The sequence below is a fragment of the Prinia subflava genome, chromosome 4 (assembly GCF_021018805.1).
Source record: "Prinia subflava isolate CZ2003 ecotype Zambia chromosome 4, Cam_Psub_1.2, whole genome shotgun sequence".
In the NCBI taxonomy this organism is placed as follows: domain Eukaryota; kingdom Metazoa; phylum Chordata; class Aves; order Passeriformes; family Cisticolidae; genus Prinia; species Prinia subflava.
In genome coordinates this window covers 6,883,193-6,898,006 of record NC_086250.1, presented here as the reverse complement: position 1 = coordinate 6,898,006, position 14,814 = coordinate 6,883,193, and the positions used below count along the sequence as shown (strand labels likewise).

Genomic DNA, 14,814 nt, shown 5'->3' with positions numbered 1-14,814 from the left:
TGTTAATTTTTCTGAGACCTCTGAGTTAGACATGGCTGAAGATAATTCCATGACAAGTACCAGCAATATTAAGCTGTAATTCCTGTTTCGCTTGTGCAGGGAGGTTTGCATTTTTTGGCTTCCAGGGCAAAGCTATGGCACACACAGAGTTAACTGTGCCCTCCTCCCCCTGCCCCCCAGCTTCACCCCCCTTCTCCCCCATCTCATTCATGCCACATTCCACAGTGGCAGGGTCCAACAACAATATAGGAGGGTACCCAAAATGAAGAGGCAGGGCCTTCTATTCTTCTGCCTCTCTTGAATTAATTAACTGGAAATGAGTTTTGTCAATGTTTTGGAAAGGCAGAGGGGTGAAAAGAAACTGCTAGAATTAATCACAGTGAGAAACTACCTCTTCAGCAGTCTGCCAAAGTTCAGAAAACCCATGAGAAGTGCAAAATAAAAGGAAAGTGGGCTGACTTACCCTCCAAAGGAACAAATAAAATTCAAACAAACACCCAAGTCTCCAAAACAGAGACATGCCCCAGTGCAAAGGAATGCAGCATCTGTTGCCACAACAGCTTCAGCTTTGGTTTTAATATACTTGTCATGAAGACTGATAGGTATCAAGGTAGAAAAGACAGTTTACTAATAATTTAAATAGACAAAAGGCACATTGTGTTTAATTCAGTAAATATTTAAGTACATCCAACATTCCCTTGATGCTTATATAAATAGAGATATTTAGATCCCATGATTAAAGATTAGTAACTTTGCTTGTTTAGCCCCGACTCAGCACAGATCTTTTACATGGAGAAGGCAGCCTGCAAAGGAGCTAATTTTGTGTAGAATTTTAACGATAATTATCTCCAGGTACAGAAAAGGAAATTATAACAAGTCGATACTGCAAGTATGACATTCTTCTACTGATGAAAAAAGAAGCAATGAAATTCCAACCAACCGACAAGAAGGACCTTTTTTCACAAGCTGATTTACCCAGGTACACAGAAAACACACAGGTGACCTTTTGTTTACAGCAAAGGGAGGCAGAAGCATCATCCGGCAGTTTTCCTGAGAACAAACACAACATTTTCAACAGGCTGGCACTAAAATGGAAAAAATTGGTTGCTGAGCAAGGGGAAGTATTTTACAGGAGAAACACCCTTTTAGTGATTTAACTACGGCTAATATTTCTGCTCAGGAGGGCTTTTTCCTGACTGACCGCAGCATTAACTTGTCATCTCGCTGCTGTATCTCCAAGCCCATCCTCTCGAGGGCAGAGCTGTCTGCCAGCCCCTTGTGCTCCAGCCGCGCGATCAGCGCCTGGTTCCGCTCGTTGTGCTCAGTGAGGTTCCGGATCGCGTAAACCGCCCACTGGCTCACGACTGCGGGGCAGAGTTAAGGATCATTTATTTATTTAAAGATGAAACATTGTTTATTTTATTACTGCATCCACCTCCCCCAGCACTCCCCAATCCCTTAAACTCAGAAAGCTAGTGGAAATCAAGGGTTTGAGAAAGTAAGACATTTACCAAGCGCTAACACTGAACCTGCAAATACTTGCACAAGAGGCAATTTAGTTTTAAAAGAGGCATGCCCTTAAACTTCAGGTAAATTTACTAAGGTTTATATTCAGTCAAAAAAACCCCAAGCAAACAAAAAAATCCAACCAAATGAACACGAATTAAAAGGAGATACTGTTTTAAACCAAAATTACAATCAATGAAATGTTTCCATGAACTTCCTAGCAAGTTTAAATAAAAAATAAGTCAGTTGTTTATGATCTGAACACTTCAACACTACATGTCCAAGCACTGGCAAACAAAATAAGCTGTACAGCATGTACAGGAAAGATGACTATTATTCTCACTGCAAAAGTTGAAGACATGTAGAAAAAGACAACTTATCCCGGTTAATATCTGAAAATAGCACAAATAATGTCAGAGATACTTAAACTTCTTTGACTTCTAATATTACCTAAACTCAGTCCTTTATGCCTGGGTGCTTTTAGACACTTGCCAGGAGACCAGACACTATGATCACTGGCAGGGAGCTCCTGCTGATGTTTAAATGGGCACAAGCTGCAACTCATTCACCTCCCAAGGTGGTCCCTTGAGGCCAGGATTGAGGCGCATGTCAGGGATGTAGACAAAGGATTTAAATTCCCAGGATTATCAGCCAGGCATCTTCCAAGCGAACTGGAGTGTTCATTTTATGAAGTGTCAGAGATGTTGGTCCCAATTCTGCAGCTGAAAAGTTATGATATAATCTTTCCCAAGTTACCCACACAGGAGCCAAGCCTTTCTGAATCACATGAGTGGTTTGCCTGCAGGGCACCAATTATTTACTACATGTAGCTTCACATCCAGTAGAAGAATATGCATAATTTACTCATCTCCTTGACGTCTTTTGGGTTGGGGAGCATCTAAGCACAGAGATAAATGTTCCTGTGGGCATTTGCCAGGGGGTGACAGGAGGGGAAAACTCAGACAGAGGGGAACTTCAGACAAAACAACAGAAGAGAGGACTGGACTTAATCTTACACAACATCAACAGAGAGAGAAGGGTTTAGATGAAGAGTAGCTTGGACACAAAGAGAAGAGAATAGCCCTGCACTGGCATGTGTCAGTAAAACAGCCTTTCTGTAGCAGTTTATATTTATTTTCAAATTCAAGAAGTCCAGAATTGGAAATAAAAAATAATAAAGTGTTAACTACTATGGAGCTTTTTTTAATTTCCTGATAGACCTCTTGAAAATTTGTCAGGAAGCATGCTGCACACCTTCTTCATTCAAAAAAATTCCAGTGTGAGGTAATGACAGAGGAGAAAAATTAAGACCTAAACAAATTATGCATCACATCAAAGCCCTTAGCAGGTGAAAACAACAGAGAATATTAATATATTCTATTCTGTCAGTGCATCACTACTAGAATTAAGTAAAAAGTGCCAAGCTACATTTAAGTTACATAAAACTGGTATTTGGACTGAAGATTACATTTGAGTATATAAATCAGTAAGATGCCAAAGTTATAAAATCATATATGAGCAGACTGTCAGTCATTAGCACCAATGGTGAGAATAGATTTCAGACCAGCAAAGCCTGCAAGCTGATGAATGCAGATAAACCAAGGCTGACACCCAGCAGGTCTTTTCCAGGTCTGATTTAGGGCATGTCACAAGCACCAAGAAAGTAACATCAAGTTCTCCCAGTGGACTGTGAAAAACATCCTCCCACCCTCCCTGGCTCAGCTCCTGGGGTGAGAAGCAGACTTTTCTTGTGTTCCTAAGATACAGCTTCTGCATAAAATATGGCACTAGCATAAAAGCGTATTTTCTGTAATATTAACAGCAATTTTCAGAGAGTGACAGTTCTCAATCACACAAAGTGCCACACAGACCAAAAATGTCCTCTCAAAACTTTTATGTGTATCAGCCTTGGGAATGATCCTGCTACTATAGTCTTTATGTCCTTCAATACAAGCCTGCTGCTAAACCCCATGGCAAATGCTCTTTTCCTATTACCAGATCCATTCATGCTTACATAATATCTGAGACATCCCTATTATCTTATGAACTCTATCACCATTGTGGCATTTATCATTACTGACTACTGTAGCTGAAGCTGCAAAATGGTTTCAATAACATTTTCACTCCTTCAGAAACCCCTTTCTGTGCGTAGGTTTTCCATTGTGACCACAGCCATGAATATTCATGATGCCCTTGTTCACATGCCGGGGAAGGATGAGGCCTTTGGACAGCTGGGAGCAGACCCTGGCAGACTTGAGTGTCTGTGGAGATTAAAGCCAGTCCCCAGCTAATACTCACATTACCCTCTTGCTCCTCTCCAAAGACAGAGACACAGAGAGAAAATTAAACATATTCGAGAGTCTCTAATCCTACCTACACTTTATTGTATGCTCAGCTTTAGAAAGAGAGCTTCTAAAGTTGCCATAGTTACTGCAAATACGAGCGTGAGCCTGTTTGTTGTGAAACTGCACCAAGGAGAAGCAATACAGCAGATCTGATTGCACAGACTCGTCTACATTTTTCCAACTGCGTCTATTACATTCTCAAATAAATTAATATTAGAGGCAAGTGAAGATTAGGATATTCTGTCACAGGGAAGAGGGCATACAAAAGGAAGAAAACTATTGATTTTATTTTGCAGATGCCTCATCACTAGACTATCTGTGCTTAGGGACTGAAAACAAACATTTCTGTGCATTTATAGCAACACTTTTCCAAAATCCTTCAGTACTGTGTGCTTTGGGATGCCTATGCTATTTTGACATATCTAAATAACAAAACTGAATCAACTTGTCCTTCTTCCATACTTAAGTAACATCTTCATTCCACAAATTAAAATTTAAAATCGTCCTCTGGGTTGTGACTTTAATAGTCAGGGAGAGGGGAACACAAAGAGAAAGGAAAAAAGGTGGAGAAAACTGTCCTTTAAGGATGAAAAATGTTACTATCTGGAAGCCATGAAAATCTATGCCCCTAAACCCTGTGTAAGTTTTGCCACTGACTGCAGAGGGAACTTCTCACAATTCTCCCAGTTCCTTTCACTTGGATTCTGCTCCAAGAGGTGGCTGCAGTCAATGCAGAGCACAGTGACTGGTTTGTAAGCTTAATGGGGTGTGAAAATACAACCATGTCCTGCCAGGAGCCGCTAACCAGCACTGCTGCAGAGGGGGACATGCAGACCATCTTTCAGGGAGAGCGTTCCACCTTCTCATCATCTCTCAGGGAGAGCATTCCACCTTCTCATTCTTAGTCCAGTTGGAATTAAACATTATTGGCAAGCCCACTGCAGCCACCAGGACCCCAATGAATTGTTCTATAAAGCAATTTGGATTCTATGGATGACGGAGAACAGAAAAAATTATGAATGAGGTTGGAAGCTGATGAGGTAGATACAAGGCAATGCAATCTTGGAAGTATGTTATATGTTGCCTGAAAAAGGCAAGTTTTAGAAGTTAATTATTATCATTAACTAATACAGGATACTGAAGGGATGATGAGAATGAAATAGGTACATCTGTTTTCCTAAGTTCCCTTCATAGTTATTAATACTGAAGGATCTCATATAACATTCTTAGTGGAGAGTTTGATTTATTACATAGTGTAGGGCCTTTTTTTCTTAATTAGACTGTTTCCTGCACTACAGTCAGTTTTCCATAACTAAATTATTATTTAGGAACTTTCTTCCTTACAAGTAATTAGGTCTTATGTGAAAAAGAGGGTATTCTTTTCCCAATCCCATTACCTCATTTAAATAAAATTTTTTATTATTTAAATAGCCACTACATTCTAATCAAATACAGGAAGAGATACAAAACCTTACTAAGAAAGCCAGCACTCACAGGTTGGAACCCTCATCAAATGGGCGGTTTATGTAATCCATTTCTTAAGGCCACCCAAATTTTCTAAGAGCTATTCTGGAACATGTCTGTAGGACTAAAAAACAGAGGTATATGAAAATACAGTATTTGTATTGTACAATAATTATATTTCTTTCTGGCCTTCAGCAAGTAATCCAATTATCACCAGAACATCTGCAGACTGGAATGAAATACTGAAACATCACTTAGAGCCACTTCCACTGCACACCTGACTGGACCACACTGAGCAGACATAAACCACTTTTCTTTGCAGTCTTTCAGTCCTTTCAAGCACTTTTGTTTCACAGCACCTTGAAGATAATTCCTCCCACCACTAAAAGAGTTCTCTAGACACCTACCACAGCTGATTGTCACAGCTCAGAGCTGTGATGGACACTCGTGGCAGGCAGTCAGGACTTGGGCCCCTCACCATCAGCCAAACTGCTCACAAAGCTCTACAACCTTCTTTCTGTCTGAGGTTTCAGAAGTTTAATGAAGTTCTAGAAGCTGTGTAAGATCAGAGCAATTCCTTACAACTCCTCTTTATTTTTATGTGACTTCTACCTGTGACTAAGACATTACCAAAAAAGTAACAGAAAATGTAATGAATTAAATATTTTATCTTATTTACTCCTTTTCAGAAGAAGCTAATATATATTTTAGAAGTAATGCTTCAGACTCTGTTTATACTTGGCATTGAATTACCAGCACCAGAAAACAGCTGGGATGTTTTCATCCTGGGATGAAAACCAGGAATTCATCCTAGAAGGATCATTTCTAGGACGTTCTAGGATCATTTCCTAGAAGATAGGGGGAAAAAAAGTCTAGAATATTTCAGTTGCTTTTATTTTCATTTATTCCACAGCTGTTCTTATCACCTATTCACCACATTCTGGGTTTAAAAGCTAGAAATGGGCAGTATATGAGCTGGGAATGTCCCTTCCTCACCCCTCTGCTGGACTTCACTCTTGCAGAGCTGACATACAACAATCCAGGCTAGCCTAGAAGCCTCCAAAATACAGAGGCACCACTGGATGCTGGCAGAGGTATTTATTCCTGATCCCTCTCTTCAGGGATAACATTTGTAACACCAGGGAAGGGAAAGCAGATGTTTCTGCTACAGGCAGCTCTCACCTGGTGCAAGGGATGGGTCAGAGGGTTGGACCATCCAGTCCCAAACAAGGCTCCATCTCCACCACAGCGTGGCAGCAAAGCTTCACTGGACAGCACGTGTGGCACCAGGAGCCTGCAGCCACTTCCACTGCTCACCTGCAGCCCTCCCCAAAGGAAGCTGCTCCCACAAAACATTCCAGTAAAGACACAAAGCCTATCCCCAAAACCCTGAACTGGGGTGTGCTGCTCCAATTCCACCCTGCAGAACATTTGACAGAGATTTTAAACTGCACCATCTCAGAACAGACAAAGGGGCAAAACCATTTGGATTAAAGGCACTGAAACAGCTCCAACACTAGGGCAATATTCACAGCCTACAGACAACGGGGAACATCCACAGCCAAAATAATTGTACATTAAACACTTTTTCCAGTTCTGAAGCCCTCACTATCCTCCCACGTCAGTAGTGTTCCTCCTGCAGACAAACACCATCCTTCTGGCTACTTGCATTTCTCTCCCTCTCTGATCAGTCTACCCATGATCTGCAATGAGAATCCATTTCTAATTGTGCCTTGTGGGACACAGGCCTCTTTAAAATGGGGTTACACCTTCTGTGCAACCAGCACACAGGCATGTTAAACCTCATGCATGACTTTCAGTGACAATTCATCCATTTAAGAACCTGTGGCCAACAAATACACTTTGAAGGCCAAAACAGACCATTAAACATCTTCTGCCCAACACTTCTGCATTAACACAGATGATGCCCTCTTGAAATCAAGGCTGTCAATTCTGTTTCATGCACAAGATGATTTCATGACTTTTCTCTGAAAAACTTTCAGTGTTGAACTGGAAGATTTCACTGTGTCCCTAAATAAACTGTCCTAGTGGGTAAATATCTCACTCATTACAGCCTGTGATTTATTTCTGGCTTAGATTTGTTTAGAATTGTTTCCAAACATGGCTTTTCAGCACAGATTAAAAAAAATTTCCCAGATTGCAATGTGCATTTGGTAAGGTATTTTTTGCATGAACTAAAGAAATAAACCAACTGATATATTCCAGGGGTTTGCATAATTTTTGTGCCTCTTCTCTCATTTTTTTTCAGCATCCTTTTTGAAGGACAGGCACCAGAACTAAGTAATAAAATAGGTAGATACAACACAGTTTCCTGGCCCTTTGGTTGTGAGTAGTTCAGAAAAAGCAAAACAACAGCTCACAATATCCAGCTGCTGTATATCTAATACATAATTATGACTATATAAGTATATGTAATATCTACTGTGCTCCCAGAAGTAGAATCCAAGCTCTCCAGCCTTTCACATCTTCACACCTTTCCAGAACTGTCCAATACTGACAGCCAGGGCAGATCATGAGGTTTATTTGAGTTCCAAGGCTTTCCTGTTTTTAATTACATCCTCACATCAGTGATGTCCAGCTAAATGGCATCCTATGATCCAAAATGGGGTTTACTACCTCAGAAATTTGCAATTTACTGGGACATTTCTTACCTAGAGTCATATGGGAATTTTTCTCCCTAGATCACTGGTATTTCTGGGTTAACAGTTCTGAGCAGCATTATGCCCCCAGATTGCTATTAGCCTTTAATGCCTGCCAACTAAACATTTAATCCATATTCTATGTGCAGCCTTTCATGTTCTGTGGGGTTTAAAACCCAGTGCCAGGACATCTTTGGGTCCAGCACTTCAGAGCTCCAAAAGCCATAGGACATGTTTAGCTCTGTCAGGCTATTTTTATTATAATGTCTCTTACGCCAAAACTTACAGAACTTCCACAAAAAATTAAGCCATAAACTCCAGCTTGTTTTCCTTTTCCCTATACTCAGACCTGTAATACTAGCCCAAAACCAAGAATATGACACATTCATTTTTTGCTGCATAGGCTGCCAATTTTTTTAAAATTATGACTTACATTTTTAATAGAAACCCATAATTTATGAGCAACTACAAATCATCTGGTTTTAAAACAGACAGAATCACACTCTTGATCAATCCCAAGCTAGTACTTCACAGTTAGAATATTCAGTTCTTTCAGTCCCTTCTTTTGCAATAATTCCATTTTAAGAGTTCATAACTAAATCTATTAGCTATCTGTAAGAGGTACCAGAGTTGGCAGGCTGGTATGTTAAAAAGCTTCAATGGCCGTTACCTTACTGTTAAAAATGCCTTACCTTTTCTTCTCTTCCCAAGTACAGAAAAAAAATTGCAACATTCCATTAAGTTGAAAGTCATTTAACAAATTACAATTAAAAGCTACCACAAACACTGAGATGTGAAGCAATGAGGTACAGGGGGATGGTAACTGTGTTCACAAACTGATCATCAGGCAGGCTGTAGTCCTTTAAAATCTCCTGGGACAAGGAAAGAAAAAGGCTCCACCTTTACACACAAATATATTCATGTGTATTTATATATGCATACATATAAAGATAAGCACCTTTTCTAAAATGCTTTAAAATGGCAATTACGGGAGTCAAATAAAACTTTTAGAAATCAGGCACTGCACTTAAAAACCCAATCTACTTCAGGCCTGTGATGTGGTCAAGCTATCTATAATTCACCACTCTAAGACAGATGATGAGTTGAGCTGACAATTTGGACTGAAGCTCTTTCTCTGTTTAGAAATGTTAGAGATTCATCCATTTATACAGATCCAACAGGGATTTTATGCCACCTTATCTTTCAGCACAGTACATGTGTATTTTATTGATTCAGGGTCTCTGAGTAACTTATGTGGCATACCTTCCCTCCTGCTGCTCGTGGTCATTTCAAATGTCACTTCATGACAAATAATCAAAACACTGAAGGTAAATGAAACCCCAGTTCCATGATCACAGACACCAAATGATGCATCCAAAAATAACAACCATTAAACAAATGGGTGTTTTGAAAGATGCAACTAAATTACAACCATTTGTTCAGCAAAATAGCCATTAGCCACAATTCTGTCTACAATTTCAGGGAATGGCTGCATCTCCTTGAGGAAATCTCCACACTCCAAGAGAAAGGAACAAATCCACAAGGCAAGTGGAAAGGACTGCAAATACATCCCGAGTGAGGAAGGCAAGGTTAGGTTTTAGAAACCATTTGCAAATCGGAAGAACAAAGTTTAACCAAAGATCTGAGAGCAAACAAGGTTCAGGAAGGAGCTACACAGGAGAATACATTTGCCAGCTGAAGATAAAACTGTTGTAATTACAGTGATCAAAAACATGGCAAGAAAAATGGCAGAATAAAGATATTATTCAAAGCACTGGCCAGATGACATCCAAATATTCTTTGGAGGCATGCACAAGAAAAAATGTCAAGAAGACAGACTGAAATATGATAAGGTGGTTGTAGAAGGCATTCCATTCTCAACAATATTTCTGAACCACTCCTAGCTTTACTTAAAAAAACCAAAAAATCTTTGGCTCTCAAATTTCTAGTGCTCCGTCTCAGCCCAGAGGGGAATTTTTCAAAAGTAAGTCTACAGAAAAATAAAGGAAGCTGTTTGAGCTATAAAAGCAGTGAAATATTATATATATTCTTTTTTTTTTTTTTTTTTTTTTTTTTTTTTTTTGGGGTGCTCCTGATAACTAAGGATCTGCTTTCTTTCAAGAATTCAAGCCTGTCATGGATTTAAATCCACCAAGAGGATTAGAGAAGAGGACAAATATGACAATATTTGGTTTAGGAATAGAGTTATTACCTTTAATTCCTCACTTTTACATGCATGAGTTGGTGCCTACGGAGATTACTCCTCACAAGGGATTAGAAATATTAGAATGTAACATTTGAAGGAGCCTTCTTGCATTTTGTATAGCCCTGTTAGATTTCCTCCAGCTTTACAAGGGACCCTGCACATCACATGTTTCTTAATGGTGATAGCTGTGTAGAAATGAGATAATGAAGAATAGATTCATATTCATATCTCTGCAAATCTGTGTTAGTTTTTTATAAACTCTCAAGGAAATTACTAACAGCACCATCCACCCCCAAAAAAACCTCTGAAGTTCAATATTTTAAAACTATTTTAAGTATTTTCAGTATTTTAATCATCCTGCAGGTGCTCTAAAAAATGAATTTTAGGAATTATAAAATCAGCAACCTGAAATATACCATTTGCAATTGTAACTTTGTTAAATGACAAAACACAAAGTGCGATCTGGGGTCATTTCTGGAAGACAAAAAATGGTTAAGGGCTTTAATTTTTCAGAGTATCTATTTCTGTACTGCACACTGCATTCTTTCTGTGGTCTCAAGTATTTTTCATATGAGGAGAACGTTGCATTTGACAGGAGAAAAGTTTTCCTGGGGAACACTGGGCAGGACAGAATTAGTACTGTAGAACATCTCACAAGAAAACTTTGTATTTTTGTTTTCATTCTAAAATAAACACTTTCTGGCAATAAATACTTGAGAATTGCAGTCTTTGTGTCAGAATTTAGATCTACCAAATATGCTCAGTATGGCACATTTTTCCCTTGGTTCTCCACCTTGAACTGAGTTTTGCCCCAAAGAGTTTGCAGCGTCCAGAAAAGGTAAACAGTGAGTTAAGACACGAATGTTACCCCAGCTCTTCAGATGTGCAGCCATTGTTAAATGAGATTTAAAATATCATTAGATTTCAGGAGTGCCTCCTGTGCCCTTTCCAGCAGGGAGCAGCACTCAGCTCCTCCCCCTCTGGAGCTTTATAATAATGCCAGTCAGGACACTTCACGTAACACACTGAAAAATCTACTGTGAGTGGAATCAAGATCTCTTTGGTCAATCAATGCTGATGTAAGAAAAGACTGGACAGTTTGGCAATGCTTCTTTCAAGAGTGTAAAAAATCCCCTTGATAAGCAGTGACAGCAGTAGGCACTGACAGCCAGGTGACCTTCCCAACCATAACCAGAAGTGGTGTCTGGAAACAGCTGTTTGGCTGAAGCCTCCTGGGAATCTCTTCAGAAACCAGGCTGCTAAATCCTCACCCTGATGCAACATTGAGGGATTCCCTTCTAAACCCTTACAGGCCCCTGGTATCCCTTAGCCACTAACAAAATACAGCTACAGAGAATTCACAGCAACTTGCAGAACAGGGCAGGATCTCATCTACTGAATAAGGTGAAAGAAATAAGCCCCTCTCCGACTGTTCTTGCCCAATGAATAACCACACTTGTACCTGTTCCAGCTCCTCGCCTCACCAGTTCTTCTCTGTACAATTACATTCAGACAGAGCTCAGGTTTGTGCACATGTCACAAAGCAGGAATCCTCCACTCTCTCACTCTCTTTAAATCTCAGCACATTGAATTGAATTAGTCTGAACTGGAGCATGGCAACACAGCGACTTCTTGGTTTCCTAGTTCCATCTATGGTGGAATCACAGAATAGAATCACAGACTGGTTTGGGCTGGTAGGGTCCTTAAAGCTCATCAAGTTCCAAACTAGTTCCAAACTCATCTAATTCCATGGGCAGGGACACCTTCCACTATCCCAGATAGCTCCAAGCCTTGTACATCCTGGACTTGAACACCTCCAGGGATGGGGCAGCCACAAGCTCTGTGCAACCTGTGCCAGTGAGAACGGGTAGAGTTGGCTTCCTCTCAGCTCTTATTTTATTTTGCCTTTGGCTCTATGAATAAAGGGTTCAAGCCAACCAACTCATGTTCTTAACCTGTGCTGGCAAGTCCCATTCTTCCACTGCTGACCCCAGCCACTGTCTGTAAAGTGACAGTGACACATTCAGTATTGGTTGATAGAAAGTAAGATGTTTGCAGTGCTCTGTGTCATCCCCTGGATGGCACAGAGCAACCAACAATAATGGAAAATCGAGGCCTTCTACCAAAGAATACACTCCCCCTTAGCCTAGGTAGCCCTCAAACTTATTTGTGCAGCAAAGCAAGTGTCACTGTGAGGAGGAAAAGGGTAATTCCATGGAATCACAGCATGGCCTGGGTTGGGAGGGCAAAGTTCTGTCCAAGTGGGCAGAACTTGACTGGGCATGAGGAGACCACTACAGTTCTCATCAGTACTGTGGGTCCTTCACAGTGATCATATAATAACGGGATTTTTCATATGCTTATGAAAATACAGACCCAAACAGGTCACATCAAGCTACTTAATGCACTGTCAATGCTTGAAACGAGCTTTCCAAAAAAAGGCCACCATTGCTCAAGTGACACCGTGCTGTATTTTCTTGGCAACACACATGGGACAGCCACACGTGCATGAAACGCTCAGCTCTGTGACGGCTCACTCTAAAAACTCAACTCACTCTCCTGTTTTTGCTTTCTGCTGGCTCCCACTCAGCGAGGAGGCTGTTCTACAGCATGTGGCCTGTTTATGGTTGCACTCTCTAACTTAGATAAAATGTCTGTCAGCTCCTCTCAAAGTCCTTGCTGGCATCTTGCAAAAACAAACTGCCATTGTTGTAGACCATAGCAACTCGATTTCCTCCACTTTAGCCAGTTCCATGAACCACAATTATACTTGCTGCTGCCATGAAGTCAAAAGTGTTTTCAATCTACCTCTCAGATGACTGAATATAATAGAAGCAGCTTTGGAAAGAGTATCTGAAAATTAACTTACCCTTTCTATATTTCCATCCATTATTCAAACTAATGATCTGTGTATGGATATTAATATCAAACACAGCTTTTCTTTTCAAAAACCCTGAAAATTCCTACTCCTAAAACAAAGCTTGCCAGGTGTTTATATATTCACATATTTAACATATATATGTACATATGTACACAAATATATATATATAAACACATATCCTCACAGCAGGATATATTTTCTTCATGTAAGACTGATTTCTTCACTAATAGAAAACTGTGTTAATTAACAGTTTATATAAAATAGATACTTACATAAGGGCATTCTGATTAAATCCAGACATTCACAAAATCAATTTATTGAGACACCTTCTATAAGAATCTCAAAAGGGTAATACTGGCAAGCAGCCTGAAAAACCAAGAATATTCCATCTTCAAAACTGCAGTTCTCTTCTGACTTTCAAGTCTTACCACTAACTAACAGCTATTATATTGCAGTACTCTGGATAATAGGTTTTTTTCCCCAAAACAATAATAAATATTTCTATGGACAGCCACTGAAAGCAAAAAAAAGCACATCTGTGTGTCTTACTCATGAGCACAACTGTTAGGAAGCAGTGAAAACCCAAACAGCTTAGTTAAGATAAACTGAAAAGTCTTCAATAATAAACAGGTCAGTTTATTTAAATCCTCTTGTAAGCACCTTTTTTTGAGTGATTAGGGTCAAAAGTATTTTGATCAGAATGGGCTGACCTCCCTCCTCATGTTCACCTTCAGGAAATGGAACAGGGCAGAAATGAAGCTGGAAGGAGCAGGAAGGGCTTAGGATGAGGTAAAAGGCAAGAACAAAAGGAAGGGCTCTTCTGTGATGATAGAGCCAGTCAGAGATGAGGAAGATGATGACTCAGAGAGCAAAACAGAAGATATTTGAATTTAGAACACCTTTTCAACACAAGTAGCCTGAAAAGCAGGGTTTGGAGTAAATTTTTTCTGGTATTACCCAGATAGGCATCTCCAATCTACTCTGCTGTCCTTTAGCAGGATGGATTTATTTGTTTTTAAGCACAGGTTACAAAAGTAAAGCACGATGTTCCCACTTTCCAGAAGCAGAACAAGAAACTGAATTTTCAAAACTAAAATATTAGCTCATACAGGAATCTCTCCTTAATCTAAAAGCAAATAATTTGCTTGAATTTTGAAACACCTTCTTTTCCTTTAAAACAGGACAATTATGATTAGGACACAGCCAAAACATGGAAGATTTACCAGGTAAGGAAAAACTGAATCTTCTTTCAAGTTTAACTCTCAATGAACTGCATCTCCCCAGTCTCTGTTTACCTTTTGTCCTGTGCTGAAAGCCTAAGAGCCACAGAAAATCTGGCATCCTTCAGCACCTCTCTGTTGAATTTACATGCAAAGTTGTAGTAGCTGAAAAAATTAAAATACCAATTCAAATAATTACAGAGGTCCAGTAAATTTATTTTTAACTGCCCATAATAATCTTCATGTCTGTAACTACGACAGTGCTGGTTTGTTTTTTACTCATGAAATATCCTGAAGGAAAAAAATCCTGTTTGCTAGTGTAAGTGTAGAAGTTACAAGTCTGAGACACAATTAGACAAGATAACAGTTCTCCCAAATTGGGGACTGGAAGATGAATTTAAACAATTAACTAAAGTAATGCAAACATGTCAGTTGAACTTTATAAGCTACAAACTCCTTGGTATTCCTACGCAAATTTACAGAACTGTCGTGGATCTCAAAGGATGCAATTTTAAGGTGATGTCAGGTTTAC

General features: G+C 39.7%; 1 protein-coding gene across 1 annotated transcript in view; it reads right to left on the bottom strand.

The window, feature by feature from the left end:
• Window positions 1–1,061: 1,061 nt before the first annotated feature.
• ATXN10 (ataxin 10) overlaps window positions 1,062–14,814 on the bottom strand; it is an 84,413-nt gene continuing 70,660 nt past the window's right edge. Inside the window, exon 11 of the mRNA XM_063395295.1 lies at window positions 1,062–1,364. Coding sequence (XP_063251365.1) covers window positions 1,177–1,364 — 188 coding nt within the window. The 3' untranslated portion in view covers window positions 1,062–1,176. The remainder of the gene's footprint in view (window positions 1,365–14,814) is intronic.